Source organism: Falco peregrinus, chromosome 14 (assembly GCF_023634155.1).
Source record: "Falco peregrinus isolate bFalPer1 chromosome 14, bFalPer1.pri, whole genome shotgun sequence".
NCBI classification, from domain to species: domain Eukaryota; kingdom Metazoa; phylum Chordata; class Aves; order Falconiformes; family Falconidae; genus Falco; species Falco peregrinus.
Window position 1 is genome coordinate 21,821,199 of NC_073734.1, and position 22,434 is coordinate 21,843,632.

The 22,434-nt window shown below is 39.2% G+C and overlaps 1 protein-coding gene and 1 long non-coding RNA gene across 8 annotated transcripts in view; one reads left to right on the forward strand and one right to left on the reverse strand.

Moving 5' to 3' along the window:
- Positions 1-22,434, reverse strand: part of LOC129785618 (uncharacterized) — a 786,935-nt gene that overhangs the window by 687,098 nt on the left and 77,403 nt on the right. The window lies entirely within an intron of this gene.
- The window catches only part of SLC6A2 (solute carrier family 6 member 2), a 77,978-nt gene that overhangs the window by 16,646 nt on the left and 38,898 nt on the right, over positions 1-22,434 (forward strand). Inside the window, 2 exon segments of the mRNA XM_055818449.1 lie at positions 5,729-5,860; positions 9,647-9,884. Of these exon segments, the coding sequence (XP_055674424.1) occupies positions 5,729-5,860; positions 9,647-9,884 (370 nt within the window).

Here is a 22,434-nt window from a genome sequence, read left to right on the forward strand (position 1 = left end):
TCCCACTGCCACACCTTGGACCAACCTGATTTGATCTCTCAAACCCACCATGTCTCTTTCTTTATTGCTTAATTTCCTATCAGGCAACACAGGCCAGGATTCTGTTCTTGTATGTTCCTCTGATTATCTTTAAACTACACACTGTTGTAAATGTGATCATTTCATTAATTTATGTAAATAGGACCTTAGCCAATGACTTGGGTGTTATTTATGAATGAATCATGCTGCTCTGAGTGGCTGGGTACATTTAACTCTCATTAATCTGTTCAAAATAGCTACTAATGGGTTTCTTTAGCTCATTACTCTTGTAACAAAAAGCCAAAGAGATGACTGGGTTTGCACAGAAGGGCTTGAGTAACCTTTTCTGTTACAACCCAGTGACCAGTTTATAAATTCACTGCACTTAAGTGATTTCAAGGCGCTAGCAGGTTAACAGCTCAAGACAAAAAATGCAAGCTTCAGCTGGCATCAGCCCATGAACAGCATTGAACCATTTCTGGAAACTATTTGTTTTCACTTCCTTTTGAGTGAAAGGAACACTATTAAAATTGGAATTCTGGAAAAACTGAAAGCTCTGAGCCCAAACTGAGATTAGAAATATAAATAGGTTCAAATCTAGCAACAGTTTGTCAGAGGGAATCGCTAAATAAAAGGGCTTCAAAAGAAACCATGGTATAGCTCCATTTGGTTTATGATTCAAAAATACTTTCCATGAAAAAGGTTGCATACTTAGAAGATTTTATTGCATACTTGGAGGATTTTATATGCACAAAGTGCTGCTGAAGTTTTTATAGTATGTCATGCAATCTGTTTTGCAGAAAAATGTTATTTTTGACCACTATAATCTATCGCTGGCTGGGCTCAACATCATCATACAGCTGCTGTTAAAATCATCATCTTGGCTTTGACACTGAGGTTATATCATGCTCCTTTCTATCTCAGACTTCTCTTTGCTGTACCATGCAAACCCTTATTGCTTTTAACCTCAGGTCAGTAAAGGTTGACCCTTCCATCCCTTCTTCGCAGGGGTCAGCAGTAGGCCCAAACTCACCTCCTTCAGAGGTGCCCTCAGTGGCTGTGCAAGCCAGCTGGTGGCTAGTAGGCTGAAGAGCCAGAACTAGCATTCACGTACTAAGAAATGCTTGCCTTGCCTGTTACCTAGTTTTTCTACCTGTGGTGATCCTGTACAATCTAGATTTCACGGTCTCTGCATCGGGGACTTCCTTTTTCATTCACAAAACTCTGCACAGATTAGTTTCCACCCATTTTCCTCATTGTCTGAACGAACTTACTGCATTCTATCAACTGTTTGCTGATATAGTTTGAGGTACTGTTTATTCAGGATGAAAAAAAAAAAAAAAGCAGTGTTGTTATCAGATAGAGAGATTAGCTTTAATTCAATTCACCAATTGGGAGATCTTTGCTTTTAGACTCTTTTCCTGCACAAATACTGGAAACAGTCCTACCTGAAAATATACTGCAATACTTGCTCAAAGATTCTTGTTTTAGCAGACATCCCTGCCAGTTAACATTTTGACTAGAATAACCATGGTAACAAATGCAGAAGGCTAACGAGCACAAATAGTTCAAAGTTGTTTCAGTTACCCCCTGTCCTGGCCTGCTTCTTGTGTATGCGTCAACAAATCCTTTCAGGATAACAGCAGCTGTTTAAATGATCTTTTTTCAGTCATTAGTAAATTAATGCTTCTTTCTTTCTGGTATTTAAAAGGAAGATGAGATGACCTAATAGGATTGAGAGGAGTATTTAGAGCTGTATCTCTCTTTGCTTCCCGCCCCCCAGGATGCTGTGGATGCTGAAGAACACAGGGAGGAGACACTCTTTGCATGGATTCTGTTACACGAAAATTAAGAAGTTGTTTTGGCACTGAACACGGGAATGCAAATACTCGCTTGCATTTTGTTCTTCATTAATTAAATGTAATAGTGTTTCATTTTTCTAAAGTAAGTTTCCACTGTAGTTTCACACAGATGGTTCTTGTAGATGCTGAGGGCTTGACCTAATCTAGTTTTGCAAAAGACACAAAGCTGTCTTAACTCCATGTATACACTGGTACCTTAAGTAATGTATATAGATGTCATGAAATCTGCCAACAGAGAGATGCAGCAATTCACAATAGTCCAAGGCCAACCCGTGGCTTTTGAGCTGCACATGACTCAGTAGCAAGTCAAGTACGGCTCTTATGCCAGGGCTGTACTACAGATGTTAATTACTTCAGATTTTTAGCTCTAAAGGGAAATTAGGAGCCATTAGGGATTGCTGAAACCAGGATTGCCTTATGGGATGCAGCTGTGTGCTCAACCCCGTCCCATCACACAGTGGGGGAGCGGAATCCTCTCGAGTGCTATCAGTATGTTACTGCCAATGCAGCAATCCCACAGACTGCATTCCCTCAGCTCTCTGAGGTAGGTAGACCTTGGCAAGTCTGGCTGAAGCATTAGCCAAAGTGCGTGCTCCCGAAATGCTCAGCTGTCTGGGCTGTACAGATCTGACTGGCCTCTTGTATTTGTGCAATTAAAGCACAGCACTTTCTGTGGCCGGTGGCACAGGCTGGAGTGACACAGCTGGCACTGTGTCACTCTTCCTAACGTTTTGACTTCATAGACCAGCCAGGCATTAAGAGCGAGGCTGCTCCTTCAGAGAAGTCTGGCAGGATGCTTGCATTCGTACCAGTGGACCTAAAGCACGAGGCCCACCAGGATGCTGGTTTGCCTCCTCCCTGGCCCACAGGCAGCTCACACTTGCAGGACAGTATGAAGTCTCCTTCCGAACAATACCTCTTGTTCGTAAGATACTGCACACAAACCAGTCCTATGATGGAGCCAGTGTACAATCACAGAGTGAAACTGGTCACATATGCTGTCTACAAATTGTGTACCATTCTAGTCTGCAGCAATTTGAATGATACTTTGACCATCATTATTTTCCTTTGAAGGGCCCATGATCTTAGAAAGGGTTCAGTGAACACCATGAAGTTTGATTCTGGATATAGCTAGGAAGAGAAGAGTAAATATCAAGACATTTACAAAATACCTGACTTCCTGGTATTTTTTACTTAAATCAGAAGCTGTTAAACAAAAAGTTTCCAGAAGTCTCCAAAACACTAAGTCAACTTAATGTGACTAAGCAGCCTTACTTTGATATTTATCTCAATTTCAAAATACTTCAATCATTTAGTTACCTGAAAAGTAACCCAGCTATGGAACCCTGCCATACTGTGTAACTGCTCTTTGTTGAAAATTACACCACACTTTATTAATCCCTTGCGGGGGCAGGGCGGGGGAAGAAAAAAAAGAAAGAAACCTCCTTTAAATGACTCGCCGCCAAGTAGATGATGCTTAAGCAAGTATGCCTAAGTACAGTACACTTCACAGTTCGTCATTGTATTAGTCATACTTTAAAACCACGTATTTTAAACTAGCATTTAATATGTATGTCCACTACACATCTCCAGGATAACTTTCGCAAACACAGATTTCCCTATTCAGTTTGTGGCATCATTTTTTCCCCAGTCTCTTGAAATTAAATTTATTTGAACAGTACTCTGTGCAGACGCCATACATCCCAAATATAAGCTTGGTTTGTGAGTCAGCTCCACACACTGTAATACTATCGAAGCAAGGCAAGGATGGCACTTCAAAGGCTGTCACTTACAAGAACCCTGACAGTAAAAGCACCTAAAATAATTTTTCTAGATACTAGATATAGTGAAAGCAATATGTAGTATCCTAGACTGACTTAGCTGAGTATGTTTCAACATTTAACAGAGCTCCGAACTTCAGTGTATCAAGGATTTGTTGAGTACAAGTATTTTTTTCTCTACAATACTCAAACATATGACAGCTCAACATGACAATCGTAGAAAGCAGCTCATGAACACCACTGAAATATTATTAAAACACGTATCACTGGCACTGTAGTTGCATTCAGAGGTTGCATATAAACATCATGAATAAGATGACACTTGCCCCCAAAGTGATACAACCAATATATTTCAGCTTTTAGGATACATTCTCAAAGCTTTAAGCTATTCTTTCTGTTATATACCTTGTCTCTGTTTCATCGCAAGAGTTAAAACTTTCAAATGCCCTTATTATGTAACAGTATGTTACTTTTAGAAGTAGATTTGTGGTATAACTAAAAGAACAGAGTTTGGTTTTCCATTCTTATTCTCAAAACTCCCTCTCTGAACCATCATGCTAGGCAGCTTACACTAGTAATACCTGTGAAAAGCAAACATGAAAGGTAAAGGAGCAACAACTATTCACTTTTAAAGGTGTGACAGTAGTTTCAGAAGTACTTTTAAAATACGCAATTCATGCTGCTTACTGACATGTTTTAGATAGTGTCATGCTTTAGTACTTTTACAGACTACACATACCTTCTGTAAGTTTATATATTTAGAAGCAATGCAAGTTTTTAATGGTTTGCAAAAGTTCCTACTTGCTATTGGGAGAAATAGCTGCTGCTGTTGGGCTTCTGTTGTTTTGCTTTGGTTTTTTGCTGAACAATTTACCTATGTTTTTTACAATGTAGTTTCTTTTTCATATTAACTCCTAAAGACAGCAGTTAGTAATTCAGGACATATAGTTACTCTGCCAGCTCCTTATTTATCAAAACAATCTAATAATTCTTTTTATACAAATTTTGCATTAATTGAACTGTTCTGGACCAAGCAAGCTATACAATAAAATAAAAGCTACACTTTACAGGTACCGCAAAGCAGAGGACTGACAGGTTACCCAATTATTAAACATGGCATCAAGTCTAATTTTTTATAGTATATGTAGCCATGTGCTGGGGGAGTCTTCTTTCTGTGACCTGGATCATATAAAATAACTAAGAAATTTTCAGATAGTTTCTACATTAGAAGATCCTTTTGTGTTTGACTTGGTAATACTTTTTATCATAGTAGCACTGACACATCAGGATTTTTCCACAGGTGACAGTTTCTGTGGTATGAACACCCAAGTGAATCCTCAACTAAGTTATGTTACAAATTGCAGGAAGGTGCCAGCAGCCCTGGCACTGTCCTGCTGCGATGTAGAGATGCTGTGCTTGGGCCCAGCAGTAAAACCCAGCACCTGCTCCACAGGAATGGCAAATCACTAAGCTGGAAAGGGGTGTGTTGTCTAACACATTTCATAAAAATAAGGGAATTTATTATAGTAAAAACCAAAATATGCTATGGAAGCCTAAATTCCATATGACTGACCAGTAGTGATTAATTTTCAAGCCAGAGGTTCCTGCAGACACCTTATACAGTATGATTTAAACTATATTTACAGGAACTCTTACGACATTGTTTTCCCTCTGCTGCTGGCCTCCATGGTCCCTTTTGAATGTACTACACTAAAAAAATTTAACAAAACTTTTCATAATCCCTTTTAGGTCTGCAAGTGTGCTTGGCATCATTTCTTCTTCAGTTAGGGATTAATTTTCACGGACACATTTCCTTAAACTTGAAGGCAAGAAGCGCAAGGGAAACAAGGAAATAGGAAGCATGGTCTACAGCTTTTTTCAGGGGTTCTGTCTCTGAGACCTTAAAAAATACAGGAAAGGGACAAGAGAATGTGGGTTCTTCTTTCCTGATATTTTCTTTCTACTTCCCAAGGCAGTGACTTTGTCTTTAGCCAGTAAAAGTAAGCAATAGAGAAAGCAAAATGTAACCATAACACAAACTATGATGTCTAATTATTCTCTTTCTAGGTGCTTTTCTTATTCCATATATCCTCTTCTTAATCATTGCTGGAATGCCCCTGTTCTATATGGAATTAGCACTGGGACAGTATAACCGAGAAGGGGCTGCCACTGTGTGGAAAATCTGTCCAGTTTTCAAAGGTAAGTGTCCCTCTGCTCACTTGAATAGCACTGTCAGGGTGCCACACACTTGTGATCACAAAGTAAAGGTCTCTGGTCTTTCCACTGCCAGCATGGTATTTGCTGACCTTTCCCCAGCCCTTGAAGTCAGAAGTCTTTTTGTTACCACAGGTGGAGCACAAAATGGGAAAAGCCCCAGAAATCATCTTCAGGGTGATTGCTGAAGAGTGCAGCAGAAAGCAATGAGCAGTAGCAGTCAGCTGTGTCATCCCTTTCCCCTGAATATTGGGGAGTGGGAGGAACTGGGTATGTCTAGGTGGAGGGTGGGGTTGGCAATGCAAACACTTGGAAATAACCAAAACCCATCCAGGTCAATTCAGCCCCAGCCGCCCCAGTGACTAAGATAACCGCTGACTCCGTTCAGTCCATTGTGTGGCTCTTTCTCTGCAGAAGTCAGCATACCACGGTGGATAGAAGACTAAAATGGAGTTGTGAGGACTGTAGTTCAGCCACGCAAATTGTAATATCACGAGTTATCTGTGACTGTACCTCAGTTTTCCTGCCTATGAAATGGGACCAATGATTCTGATAGACTTTGTAAAGTGCTTTTCAAATCTAGCAATGAAAAATACTTACTAAAACCTGAACATCATCATCACTATTATTATTACCACTATTACTATTATTAAGTGTTTTCTACTAGGGTTAACTATCCAGCATCACTGAATAAAAGACTGGGGAGTGTTGACTCATGCAGTGAGTTGCAATCATTCTGCAAGGAAGAAATAGCCACGGTTAGGTGTCTGGATACTGATCAGGGTGTTTGGCGTGGAGATAAAGGGACCTCCATGGGTGAAAGAAGCCATATGCTTTCTGTACATGAAACAAGTATTTGTTAAGGAGTCTCATGAATTTTCTTAAGCATTGCTTACCAGAAAAAGTTCTATGTTCCCTTGCATCTATACCAGACTGTATCTAGCATCTTATGTAAAAGCCTTTCACACATGGAGCTATCCAAAATGAAACAGTGAAGCTCAGCTGATCTTAGAACCTTAAAATTCAGATCATGTTCATCCTGTGACTGATAAAAGCTGAGGAGCTTAACAATAGCAATCCAAACTTGGCAAATCCGGTGCTTGGATATAGGTTATGCTGAGTAAATGTTAGTCTTCTTTCTCAAAATAAAGCTTTCCTCTTCAAGGAGTCTAGTGCTGCAGAATAGGAAAACTGCAGAGTTTTTTCTTATCAAACGCAAAACTCACAGCAAAATTAGAGATCTAATAAAAAAATAAATAATTGAGCTAATAAAATATGTGCCCCAAAATTTTAAGATTAATTCATATAGATCTACCTAGCCCTTCTATAAACCCTTCACAGGAGACAAAATTCATGCCAGCACCAGGGAACCTGGAGACCCTTGCTCAATCAAAATTCCTCCCAGTATCAGTTAATACCTTTGGATGACAACAAGGATTTTGAAAAGCTAACTGCAAAAATTAGACCTTAAGGATCTCAAAGTGTTTAAGCTAAATACCACTGTGCTCAGAGGTACTCTATCTGTTGACTTCAGGATTGAAAAGATGATGAGAAAGGAAAATAGAACTTATTTCATGTATAGTCTTGTTGACATTCCAGCTGTGTTTTTAAGCTGACATTTTCAAGGTGGACTAAACATACATTACTGTTGATTTTTAAGTGTTCTTATTGCTAGGATATAGAATAGCATAAGTTATTTGATTCTCAAAAAGTAATAAGCATTGAGTTATATTTGCACCTCAGCACTAGTATAAACTGAGTACTTTTAAAGCTTTGACCAAATGTTCTAGTAACATACAAACACATTTTACTGCTAATGCTTTTGAGTTGTTTCTGGAATAACTCAAATCTCTCACTCAAGTGGAAAGTATACAGTCTACACATTTATAACAGTTTCTCTAAATGAACAGCACTATAGTACTATTTTTAGCTATATTATTGCTATGAACTCTAAGGACACCGCTCCTAATGAGATGCTCTCATAATGCATGCAATTAAAAATATACCCTGTAACCTTTGCAACACAGTCTGGTTTCATCTCTGCATTTTCCACGGTCTGTTTTAAGAGTGCATAATGTGTAGTGCAGCATTACTTTCAAGAAAAGCTAGACCTAAAAACAGGAGAGCAAATTCATTCCTGAACATTATTATGATTTCAGAAGTGACAATTAAGATACATTTGATCCAGTATTTTTTAATCTTGATATTAAAGTTCTATCATTGTCCTCCTGAATTGGAAGAATTTCACGAACTTTTTTTAAACAGAAGTCATCCAATTTCAGTGCAACTTCTATTATTCATAGTTAGTATTTCAACATTCACATTAACATTTAAGAACTACTCCCTTGGGTGATTTAACCCTTTGCTCCATTCTATGGATCATAACGTATTGCTAGAGATTGAGTGTTAATGTACTGGATTCACCTAAGCATCGAGGAATTTCAAGATCCAGTTTCAACTTTACTTTCACAATCTTTTCTCTGATGTTAGGGATGGAAAACTGGTCAATGTATTAAAAGCCTCCTGAAGAGCAAAGAGTAACTTTGGTATATTCAACAGTCTTTGAACTGCCAACTCCTTCCCAGTCAGCATCTGCTCCTTATGCAAATTTTAAAGCAAGGATTAATACTCAAAGTGTGTGCTGCTTCTTTGCTTTACCAAGAAATATGAAAGCCTAATAATGCCCAACTTCTAGGCTTCCAGTGCAGTGTGTTCAAAAAACAGGTGCTGTGACAGTACAGCAATGATAGTCATAAATCAGCTGTAGTCTCTACATGTTGTATGTAACACATACAACATTGGGGTAGGATTCAGAGAGCAATGCTGTGCACATAGTAAAGGAAGAAAGATATGAACCAAGGTAAAGCTAGCTTCCTGAAAAATTCTGGCAACAAGTTTTCATTCTGCTCTGACATTAGTACCAAAGCTTCCCCCCGAAACCATTGGAAAATGTCTGTTTTCATGAGGAGGACATGCACTCTCTGGGGCTCTCTCATGAAAGGGACCCTCCAGGCACACTTCACAGTACAGAAAAATACAAAAGTCAAATGTTGAAAGTCAAAAGAAAATGTTTAGAGTGGGAATTCTGTAATCCTGAGGAGATAACAAAATGGTTTGAATGTCCACACATGGCTTAGCCCCAAGCTTGATATTCACCAAGATTTACTGGCATGCCCAAGAACCACTGGGAGCCCCTCAGTGGAACAGCACAGACTGTTTCATGCATGTTTTGGACCTACTTACACACTGACGGAAGCCAATCTGGAGAGTAACAATGAGAAAGAAACAGGAGAGGGATCAGCATCTGTTCCAAACTAGCTCAGGGTGGGAATGTGAGGCACAGGGAAACTTCACTTAAGTCTCAAGCTTTACTTTTCCAAGAAAAGTTGCCAAGGACTCTGACATTATGAAGATGAAGTGAGTTTCACTCCTAACATGGGCTTGCAATCTTCTGCATTGGAAGCAAATCAGCAACGGAGTTGTACAAGAGAAAATTCTGACACTGCACTGCTTAATTTATTTTTCTGGCAAACAAATGGGTTGGCTAAAAGCCAGTTATTTTCCAAAACCATTAATGTAACTTTTTGTTTTAAGGTCAGTGATACGGTGTTTACATGTGTGTATGTAATGTGAAAAATTCCTTTTATTGGTGTGAAGATCTAAAATGATTTTCAACCATGTATGGCTGAGTTTAACTACTTTAACTATGATGTTTGCATATGCTGTTACATGTAAAACTCAATGTGTAATCTAGTTTTCCTTTGTCCTTAGGTGTAGGCTATGCAGTGATACTCATAGCTCTTTACGTGGGTTTCTACTACAACGTTATCATAGCTTGGTCTCTGTATTATCTATTTTCATCATTCACATTTGAGCTCCCCTGGACAAACTGCGACAACAGTTGGAACAGTCCAAACTGTACAGATCCCAAACTCTTCAACGCATCAGTGCTTGGCAATGGTACCAAATACTCAAAGTACAAGCTCACTCCTGCAGCTGAATTTTATGAGTAAGTATTGAATTGCCTCTTCTATTTATTCAAAATTCCATGTCTAAGAATGTTTCCTCTGGAAGGCAAAATAACTTTGCATGCAGCCTTCAGCATAGGCATCAGAAGACTAAGGTTAAAATGCAGTTGTAATGTTGATCTGTATTCCTGTGTGATTAAGACTCTTGCCTCTGTGAACTTTGGTTTCTCCTGTACAAATGCCATACTCACCACTGAACAAAACGGAATTGGACAAAAGATGCAGACCCTCCCCAGTGTACCACTTCTGCTCCTACCAACTTTTTCAGGGCAAGGAAACACAGCAATATTCCAACAAGGACAACTGCATGCCAACCTGAGCTGACTTTAAGGCTTTAAAATAATAATTTGTGCAACAGGCTTGGCCTATTTCTCTACTTGCAAAATATCTCAAAGCAGACCTCTGTTTGCTCAGCTGCCTCAATAGTTCAATGAGGCGAGATGAAGCACAGAGCAGGAGCAGAGCACCACAGATGCAGTGAGAGCCCAGAGTTGGGCTTTTTCCAACTCCTAACCAAAAGAACATTCTACAATATAGGCCAAGACAGGCAAAGGCACACTCAAATTAAACACTTGGAACCAAAACCAAAAAGCTATATAAATTAACAACTGATCTATAACACAAAGATATCAATCTGTGTATAAATAATTTCATTAAGGACCTCCAGGGGAAAATGGGATTTGGTTAGGATAAAGAAAGGAGGATGGGCATCAGGCTAATGGAATCAGCTGTTTAATTAATCTGAATAATCAATTAATATATCTGTGCTGTGAACAGAAGGATATCAGAGCACACACCTGCTGAGCAGTGAGTCCAACCCTGTAGAAACAAAGAGACACTACTGTTCCCAGAAATAACCTAATGTGTGTTAAACCATGCCTTGCTACAGTAGGGGTCTTCAGATCTGTGTTTATAGCTCTGAAACATTTATGGCTGCTATTTCTCCTCTGAAGACAGCCCAGTGAAGGATCAGTAGTGATACACAGACTGTCGGCAGGGGTTTGGGTAAACTAATCTCAGTGCTCTGAAAACAGTAAGGGGGGGTCAGTTCAAAGGAACTCACTATGATGGCAAATAATGACACCTAGGAAATCTACTGCCCTTACAAAGACAACATATGATGTGTTCATAACTCAAATGTAAAGACAGATCATTTATAGCAAAAGGCTATATACACATGCAGTCTGTTAAAGAACCTGACTTTGAAGTGAACTATAAGAAATTATACATTCAGCATCTTCAAACAAAGAACTTCACTATTACGGAACATGTTTGAACAGCATTTAAAAAAAGGTTTTCTTTATAATTGTCTTGTGTTTAAGCCTTTGTAAAGCAAAATGCAATCCCTATATTCTTGCTTTGCTCCTTTATGATTTAAAATGGTTCTATGCATCTTCTGTTGTCACATCATGCTTGGGGTATGATTTTGACTGTAGTGGGTGAGGCTGTGGTAGAACCTATTCACAATGTTTCGATTTAGTTCCACTGATCTGGGGAACAGCTCACTTTGTGATTTTGTCTGTAAACTGAAACTTCAAATATTAGGGTTCTTTCCTCGCTGTGAAATAGATTCAAAGTTCAGTTTTCAGAAGGTAAGAAGAAATAGGGAATTTGACATTGCATTATGCTTTGAACCCTGAATTTTGGGGCTGTCATTAAGACCCTAGGCCCTGTACTTATTAGCAGCTAGTTTATATTGCAAAAATGAGAATAGCCACTCATGTAACACAATCTGTAACATCTGCTTCCCCAGCTGTAAAAACAGGGAATCACAAGGGGCATTATGTTCACTTATCCAATATTTGGATTAGCTCATCAAGTCCAGCTGTACAGCTCAGGTGTGGACCCAAACTCATGCAAAGTTTTAGTGTATTCAGATCCAACCTAATAAAGACAGCCCAATTCAGAAAACGGTATTTCTTCTTTTATTACTTCAAATAACTCATTCCCATGGCTTTTTTACAACATGGAGACCTGAATCTTCTGATTATAAAGATACGTATTATGTGGAACAGGGTCAGGAAATAGAAGCGATGTTGTAATTTTAAATTTGCATCAGTATAGAGGGTTTACAAAATGATGCACCATTTTTGGATGCAGTATATTAAGTAATAGTTCAAGTAAAGGTCTTGACTGGCTACATTCCCTCTGAAAACCCCTTCAAGTAAAAGCTGAACTCTCCTTTAAGAATATTGCGTGTTCTTATAGCATATTGCACGACTGCTTGAACAACCGCTCAACTTGACCCCAGTGTTTGTGTAGGAATCACACCTGATTCTTCTTGGTAGTTGGCCAGTAGTCACTTCTTAATCAACAAATCTTTGCTAAAGGAGACTACAGTTCCTGATGGATTAAGTTTGTGTCAGGTCAGTCTATTCCTTACAGCTAGAAATCCTAAATTATTAACCAGGTAGCTAATTGATCCTTCCTCAGTAATGCTGTGGATGAGTAAGAGTTTTTAAGTAACAGCACCATGAAGACACTGGTTTCCAAATTCTAAGATTATGCTTACTTTCTTAAGGTTTGTACTGCTATCCAGCTGTGCAAGACATTAGCAATAACAGAAGCAATTATTTTTTGGGCAGTAGGTTTAATACGGCAGATTTCAGATTTTGAGTTTTTATCAGTTATATAGAGAAACAAGGAAATAGAGCAGCTAGTTTTATACTATATGGAAATCAAATTATACCACTCAGACTTCAGAGGGATACCTATGGAAACCCAGCACTAACCCAACAAGGTGTGATAATTAGCATTAAAACAAGGATTGATGCCCGCTGTAAAAGTAGCATAGAAAGGGGGTGATTTTATTAGTGGAGGTGAAAATAGGTTCCATTATTCTACTTGGTACTACCAAGGCATACAGGACACCATCCAGTTTGGAGTATTTGAGGCCATGTTTTTAACCACAGTAACTAACATAACAAGAACTTGCTGCTCTGTGTTACTGGGATGTACTTCAGGTTATGGAAAACTTAGTAAGGATGCTAAATGTGCCCAAGCACTGAAGTCTTCAGCCCCAAGGCTACATGGGAAGTGGTAAAGCCTGAACTTGGTTCTCTAGGTTGTATATTTACATCAAGAACATATACAAACTTTTGCCTTCTGGTGGGCAGGCTGAACTGGAAGCAAGGAGACCAGAAACACCAAGCATCTATTTTGCTGTTGGAGAATGACAGAAAGGTACTTCCAAAACAGGCCACAAGCAGAAAGATGGTGTGTTTACCCTTAAGAGAAACAGACACTTCTCTTTGGGACATGGCTCCTCCACACAAAGCTGGCCTGAGCATGAGTTTAGAGTAGATTATTTCCTAAAACCATGCAGCTGCCAGAGCTGACTATCTCCACCAGTACAGGAATAAACTGTAGGAAGAGGTGGAAGTACTGTGCTGGGATAGTTCATCTAATACTTCAAGAAAGGCACCTCTAAGTTCAACAGAAATATGCTGATTCTCATCACTTACATTGAGTGAAAGAAGGGAAAACTTACTAAGAATTGAGGCCAAATCTTTCAGCTATCCAGTATTTGGCAGGGAGCGAAAGCAGGGACAAACCTCTAAGCCTCAGACTTGGAAGAAATCACTTCAAATTGCAATTTCCGTGCCAAGGCAGTGAAAGAAGGACTTTGACAAACATATTTGGCTTTTGTTTTCAAGCCTGAAGAGTTAGGCAGTAATTCAGCTAGAAGTGGCTCTACACTTAGGCTTTCTAGAGTGTTTTGTTTTATTGAGCCTAGTTTCAGTTGCTCAGGCTTAATTCAGGCCAAGGTGCCACTGACATCAATGGGGCAGTTGGTTACAAACAGCAAGGAACAGGACCTCTACAATACTTCATTACAGGTGGTTAAAATCAATTATAAAGTATCTGTACACTGCAAACTTAGCAAAGCGAGCACTCCAAATTCTGATAGCAACTGGTGCCCTTCTGCTAGTAATAGTCATAAGAGAAATCCAGTTAGGAATAAAACATGAATTCCACATTTCTTTGGAGGAACACATTAATTACTTTCCTCTTCAGTGGTTTGGAATTAAACATACAAAATGCAAAGGACCTTCTATCCTTTCAACATATGTTAAAATAATTCATTATAAACATTTTTTTGGGAAGAATGGAAGTGCACCACTGTAAAAAAGCTCCCCTAAATACTCCATATCACTCTTATTTAAATATTCTATCTGAATACAGGCATACTTTATATTTCTTCTCTCTGTTCTCGTGTCTGGGAAAAGTTTGTTACCATCTTGCTTTCATTTACACTGACAATTAAAAAATACCAGTTTGGAGGAACAAAAGCACTATTCTCACGAGGTACTGTGCCTGTAAAAAATCATGATCTGTTGTAGGAACAAGTCCTGGCAATTTTTTAAACAAAACAATGAAATTGTCAACAAATGTATCAAGCTACGGCTATTTTCCTCTGATAGTACTTTTTCTCAGGGCTGTAATCCATTCTTTCTGCATAAGAAATAAAACACATTTTTACAGGGAATTTTTTGTGCCAGATTCAGTAAAGGAAATTCACAGAATTCACAAGTCTGCTCAGCTGTGAGCAATTGCCAAAAGCTACCTAAGAACAAGGAATAGAGACAGTGTTCAGTCACAGCAGTCTATGTCTATCATATTTACAAACATAAATTTATGAGGAGCCTGTGAACCAACAATATCCTGAAAAACTCTCACCCTGTACAGCAAAGGTCACTTTTATAGACCCATAGGTTTGTGCTTTGGGGTACAAATCTTCACAGAAATACCAGCACAGACCAAAGGGTCCACATAGTCCAGCGTCACATCAAACGGAGTGATCAATGCTATGTGCTCTAAAGGAGGAGGCACAAACCTATCCCTGTAAAACAACTGCGAAGCAACCTCTCCCAAAAGAGAGAAAACATGACTTCGAAAGTAAGCATAAGCAATTCTGCCTATAAATGTTTATAAAAACTGAATTAGAGAAGAAGAACTAATTAGAGTGGATAGCCCTATATTCTGCTAATCACAATTGGTAAGAAAAGATTCTAAGCACATGCTAAACAATATCAGCATTTCTCAATAATATACTTCTTTTCTGGACAAAAAACCTCCACTGAAAACATCTGAAGATTCTTTAAGAGGTTTCTTCATGTAACATTCATAAGCTATAAACCAATTGGAGAGTTTGTAAGCAATGAGAAATTAAGAATCTCTCTAGACATCTAGACTTATTCATCTTTTGCACCTGAATTGAAAGAAAAGTTATCAGGTGTCTCTGAGAGATTTGAAGTTGGGTAATAGTCATCTGTTTACCTTCATAGATATCACTCAAGCACAGACTAACAATAATTCTAGACAGGTTCCGTACCTTCACCCCTAGAAAATCCCCTGAATGTAACAGAACTCCTCCTCTGATTTCAGAGGGCTCAGAATCAGGTACATTATTAAATACTTCATGTGGGAAATTTCATGGCCACGTGGCTGAAGCAGCAGTAAACAAGCTGCTTTAGATATCAGTTCTATATGAACTGCACAGGCATATTTGGAAGTGTTTGGGTGCATTGCTTATACATCCATAGTCTGAGACTAACATTTATATGCATCTCTACACACTGTATATTTACTTTTTGACTGTTTTTACTTTTTTGGACTCAACTAAGTAACTCAATCTTTCTCTTTTTGACTCAGTGCACAGAAATTTCTGCTACAAGTCTTTATGTGCATAAAATAAAAACAGCTTTTCCCCAAATATTTACATGTGCAGCTTTGAAATTTACTTTTCACATATGTTCACGTCTTCACATTTGTTGACCATTTACTTACACAAAGAGAAAAGAGATTAAATGTGAGTACAGTGGAAGACAATACATATCAGTGTGTACACATGCTCTTAGGCTTGGACAGCTTTATGGAAACAATTCCTAAACCACAACACGCCCTTATGTAGCAAGTCCAGAAGACTGGAAGAATGACCACTTTGCCAACTTAAGGTTGCAGGGGGGGTGTTATGAAACATTGTAAATGTCAGGAGTTGCACATCATGATGCATGTAATTGGCTTCTTTTGTGCTAACTTGTAGGAGAAATTCTAACTGCTTATCTTTACATACAGATTCCTATGTATTTTGGTAGTGGTACCAGGCTCTGAGCAATAATTATAGTACCTGAGGTCAGTGCTGCAGCACCTCCCCTATATTACCTTGTATGTGAAATACTGGCAAGAAGAAGCAGAGCCCTTCCCTGTGGAGCATCTCCACCTGCACATACTGCTCAAGGCAAAACCAATAAAGGTGTCACATAACTAAACACCCATTTATATTCACCTGTTCCTCATCAAATGATCTCTACAACATAGTACTGACATTGTATCACCAGTAGTGTTTTACATGCTGCTTCTTATAGGGGAAATGTTTGCTCATCCAAAGCTATCACATCTGAGCATTAATCCATGAAAAGGTTACAAACCTAACCTCATTGCGTAAAGGACTCAGCATTACAACAAATGTCAAACCTAAAGTGAGCATTCATTTGTTTAAATGTGCCAGCGGTCCTCAGTTTTTGATGCATGGGCATTCCTGGAGTTGACTTTCTTCTGGCAACTTGTGTCTCTCCATGCAGCTCTCCTGAAATCAGTAAAGCCTCATGAAAGCTCAACAGCTTCTTTGGAGGGGCTGGGACTTTTCTTTCATGATCCTCCCATCTAGGGCAATGCACAGCCCACTGAAAATGCTGACTGAAGAGCCATTCAACTTGCTGACCCAGGGCTAGGGCAGTTGGGAGCACTTGTGCTCTACCTGCTTTGCCATGTATCCTCAAACAATAAACTTTTCCCAGGAGTTCAGTATTCATTAGATCTACGAAGGGGTGAAATTCAAGCATTTCCATTCTACCCGCAAATCTCAATATAATGGGTTTAGAAGCAGATTTTGAAATACTCTTATTTTCAGAGCACTGTGCAGACTTGAATGTGCTGATGTGGCACAAATAGCAGGGGAGGTCAGAAATATTAAGTTAATAGGAGAATTAAACTGAGTAAAGAACTCGGTAAGTTCAGATAAACATTCTCAGTGAATGAAGAATTTAGTCCTAGTGGCCACATATAATTTCAGGATTCTCATGATTCAAATTGTGCACCATCTCATTCAGTACAAATAATAATTATATGCCACCCAGGGTGTCACTGGTAAATTATCTTTCTGGAAGTGATTCCAAAAAACCTACCTTTAAGTCTATTACACAGCTCAATTCTCCAACACAAGAGGGAGCTGAAATATCTTGAGTAACAGAAAAACCCAGACAAAGGGGTTGGCAAAAGACAATGCAGCATCCAACAGATTGGAGTGAGCACTTCCAGCTGAACCCAAGCTGGCTGCTGCAGAGCCCCTGGCATGTCTCTGAAGCATGCCCAGCACTCCAGGGTGGGGGAGAGTTCTGTAGTGCACACGTAGTACTGCGCGTCAGGTGGCTCAGCACCTCTCTTCTATGTTCTTGGCTGTAGGAGAGCACTCTCCTGTAGCCAGGCTGTCCTTCTGCACTGCAGTGATGCCATACTCCGAGCTCTTTACAAAGCACCTAGAGGCACCCAAGCGGCTCAGGCAGCAGCTGTATGTATGGCAGAGCTGGGTCTGAGCCAGGCTAAGCCTGTTGCAGTTGCTGACTTCATGTGGAGCCACTCTGCTGTCTCCACACCACACCCCTAGCCCCAGAATTACAGTGAGGAGACATTGGTGTTCCATCTGCGTGGAGCCAGCTTGTCTGCAGGGGTTGTACCACAAGTTGGATGTAGACCTTGTGGGCACATGAAAACAGTACAGCTGAATTTAAGCAGTGCTGTACCTGAAGTAAGAATACCTGGAGCCTGGCAAACTGTGCAAAAACAACTCCATCCACACCTGCTTAATATAGATAGCCTAACCTTCCACAGATCAAAGAACCAACCATCTTAAACTCTGAAGGAAACTGTCAGCAACGAAAACCGAACTATGGTTGCCCAAATACATAACACAGGAGATGCACGTAGGACAGCCTTCTAACTGAGCACAATTATAATGCTTCTAATTGCTTTCTAAACTGAGTACGTAAATTAGTTTCTATAGACTGCACACTGTATATGCTGACAGTCCTTTCAGCATCTTCAATCTAATTTGCATTAAGTTTTAAATCGTAAAAAACCTAGTCTAACTACCAGAATAGGGAACAGAGCCCAGGAGAGTAGGACTATATCTATTTGTATATTAGCTAATTTACTCATACTTACTTTATGCAAGCCATTTGGGTTTGATCCCATGAAAGTAACTAACTTCTAGAAGTACCTGGAAGTTCTTAGAAGTACTTCAGTTTTTAGAAGTACTTACTATGTTAACAAATACATTTGTTAGTTAACATACTAATATGCTGACAAGGTGATGACATTTTTGGGATCTGAACAAATCTGATAACACATCTAAAAATTGTTTAGATGAATGACACCTTTCTATTGATCCCAAAATTTAGGCAAATAACTTTTGCCTTTAATAAAAAGAGAAAGAACGAGCCTATAGAGTTGTGTAATCATGTTTGGATTGAAACCTAAAATTATAATTGATTTGGGATTCAAAAAAAGAGGCCTACTCCACCACCTTTAACTTGACTTGTCTGTACAAAACCTTCTAAAATACAATAATGTAAATCCACCTAGGGATGAATAATACAAAAGACTTCTTAGGAAGTCCTTAGAAAGAACCAGTCTGACAAAAAAAGTCTAGGAGAATTCTACACAGAACTACAAGAATTCTTGCCTCCTGTTTCCTGGATATGGATTAAATGTTTTGGAGTGAACAAGATACAAAGTAATTTTCAGATCACAACCCTTGGTGTTTCTTTTTCCTGTAGGTTGGTTCCCTGTTTATATTACTGCTTCCATAAAGAGTATGTTCTACATTGCTCAAAGCAGAGACAAAGCAAAGGTTTATAATAATCCTTATTTTATACAGATGGGAACACTAAAACAGAGATGAATTTATGGTTCCAACATTACCTATTATTAGGACTATGACTGGATCCTTCATTTACTGAGTCCCACTGGGCAGCTGCCCCCTGCCTTCTCAATAATTTGCTTTTAGTAGGGTTTCTGTGTCAATACCAAACAGCTGGGCTTCCTGTTGGCTCTTCGAGATCTGACACCAAATTAAAGAGGACCAAAGTGCTGCACGAAGACAAAACAGAAGACAGTGGTACCAGCAAACAAACCACTGTTCACTGATTTAAGCAGAGGTGAACTCATTTCCTTTAGCTGAATGCAGCGTGGAAGTAAGGCAAGAATTGGTGCCAGAGTTACCGGGTGACTAGGGGAATCTTCCCAGCAGAGAGCACAGGGAAGGAGAGAATAAGAAGAAATCTCCCAAAGAAAGAAACTGGAATCTCTGAATGCAGCTTCAATCTGAAATCCCTTCACATTCCTGCTCCTCTTGCAGATAGGCAGAAAGACTCCTGGGACTCATATTAACAGTGATGTACAGTCTCAAAGTCGTTGCAAATGTAATTTACGCTCCCTTAAGTGGAAAGAAGTCTTAGCATAAATCAGGCTCCTTTGCACAAATCCCTGATTAAAAAAAGTGAATTTCTTATCTGTAGTATATGTTCTTTGATTCTTGGTGCTGTACTAACTAAATGTTGTTAGAACACTGACTAGGGTATCAGAGAGTTTAAATAATTTGTTACCTCCTCTTGTATTTGACTCAGCATAACATAATAGGTCCTTGTTCTACCTTCTGTCAGCTCCATCTGTTAATGTTTATTCTCAGTCTTTCCTCCATAATATTTTTGTCTCCTTTTTGCAGTTATTTCTCATCTACTTTCATTCTTTTCTCAATAACAACAATCTGCAGGCAAAATACTAATTCTAGTTGTCTTACTGCCTCTGATTTTTCCTTTCACTTTGACTCAGAGTGCTGATTTATGACTTTGTTAGCAGAACTGGACAGAAGCTTTTACCGAAGATGTTCTCAGTAGCTTTGGACATAATTTAAATAAGTTGACAGACAACAGAGGCTGATATTACTTGGTGCTCTATCTCCTCTGGTTCCTTGGCTTAGGGATTTGTGCCATTTTCTCTGTGACTGGTACATGTCTCTGGTACATTGGGAAATGGGACAATCCAGCAGCTAGTGAAGGCAATCTCAGTTCAGGAATGGATGCTGGCCACATTGCATTATTCTGATGTAATATCAAAAGGCTGAAAATTCAGGTGTTTTGACCTCAGAGCTTCCTGAACAGGGAATCTTGCAGGATCTCTTTGTGGCCAGTATAAGGGAAGTGACCGAGTATAATCTAAAGGAGCCAGTCAGGGATTTAAGAACTCAAACTGCCTTAACACAGACAGCCTAAAAGCAGCCTCAGCTGCTCCTGAAATAACTACTCCTTGGTGTGAAGTAAGAATAATCGTGGTATAATTGAGCTAAGTGGATTTTCTATAGCATCACTGATGTATGCCAACTTGGATGATGATGATAAATGCAAACTTATTTTCAAATTTGCCCTTCTCCAAAAAACGCCTGTTTTTCAAAGGACAAAAGGACATTATGGAGCTATATCCTTCAAACCAAGAAGGTTTAGTCTATCTAATCCTTTGGCTGCTGCTTCTCTCCTTCATCTCTTCAGACATCAACACATCTTCACCTAAATTGCAGTCTAGCACTAGATCTTTCATACTTTATGGCGCCACTGGAACAGAAATGTAGCTTCTACTAGGTATACATTCATGAACTACTTCCCAGAAACCCTCAAAAAGGGCATCTTTCAGAAAGCTTCTATGACTTATCTTCAGAGGCCACAAAGAAAAACAAAAAAGAAAAAAGGAAAAGAAAGAAAAACCTGCCAGAATTACAGCTCAGAAACAGCAGCTGTCTATGAAGATTTCCTTGCCTAGCTGCCCAGTTACACAGCTGTTTTGACTGGTTACAAAAGTATGTTTCTCTTCCTATTTTATGATCCTTACCTTGATTAAGGGAACAGAACTCTTGGACTGGAGATTCTCCTGAAAATCCTAGGAATCCCACATTTCAAATGGCAGTTCTGGCAAGTGTTCCGAACAGTAAGACACATTGCTAGCTGCTTCTTGGAAAGCAAACACACAAGGAAGCCGGCTTCTTTACAAATCCGGAAAAATATTTGGGCAAGAATAGCAAAAAGTTAAATGAGCACAAAGGCGGCAAGTTCAGATCCAGTTTTTCGGAGCAGACATCTACATATCATAATCCAAGGGACTTGCTTTACAACATCCAGCTCTGACAGCGATAGCAGTGTAACTGTGATAGCACAGACTGCCAACCCCCCCCCCCCCCCCCCCCCCCCCCAGGATCCTGGACAAATGTTCTGATGAGAAACCTGTGAAGCTTTTCCTGGCTATACTTATCACTGCCCAAGCTGATAAGTTTAGAATGGAATCAGGCATCCCTGCCCAGGAGCCACTTCAGTTGTGGATCCTCTGGGAAATTATACTTCATTAGCAGAAATACAAATAGCTTTCATTCACACTCTAAGCAAAGGTAGAATGAAACCTATCTATTTATTTACATTTAGTTAAAGATAACATGTTTTTACATGAGAAATCAAGAAATCTGCCTCTATGTTTCACTGTTTCCACAGGTAACAGCTATATTGTTATAGAGCTATATTGTTGTATAATAACTGTTAAACTTATCTTATACTTTCTAAATAGGAACATTCTTGACTATATGCCACAAACACACGGTCACTACCTTTTTAATGCCTCACTTGTTATTAGCCTTACTGCAACAGAAGCAAATCAGTTGCTTAATTTAGGAGGATGCTTTCTACAAGTATCTTTTATCCAACCTGGGATCAATCATAGAAACAGTTCAAAAATACAGCATTTCTTATTAAACATGAGAAACTACAGAAGCAAAACTATTATAGTTCTTAGCTGATCATACCTTGATGTTTTAGGGACCAAAACAAAATTGTATGCAACTCTCCTATCAATAGAAGGATCATTCTAACGAGCCTTAAACTGTAGAAACATGCTGGGAAAATTAAGTAGTGCAGAGATTTGTTTCGGTTTTCCCCATTTAAGTTGACACAGGTTTGCCTGATCTGGGAACCTATTCAACTATCTCACTTATCTCTGACTTGATAAGACAAGTGCTTAAGTTAATTCTGAAGCACCATCTATCTGCTAAGAGATTGTACAGGGACAGCCAATGGGGCTGGAATTAAGACACCTCAGGCTTCAGTCTCTATGTGTCTGCAGCCATGCAGAGCAGAACACTCAGTATTTCAGTTTCTCGAAAATGTAGTTATCTTCACAAAGCATGTCAAGGTCCTCCACTGAAAACAGCTTCTTTGATTGGATTTGTTTGTACTATCATGGTGCTAAGAGAAACCAACAGAGATCAACTTTCTGTTTTACCCAAGCAGTGCATAGTAAATAAAAGTTGACAGAGAAAGGGGAGGAGGCAAGGAAGGTCGTGACCATTTTATCTGGATGGGCACTGAAACACTAAGAAACTGAATCCCTGAGCCAGCATCCTGTAGATCCATATCAGAACCAGGAGTTATCAGCAAT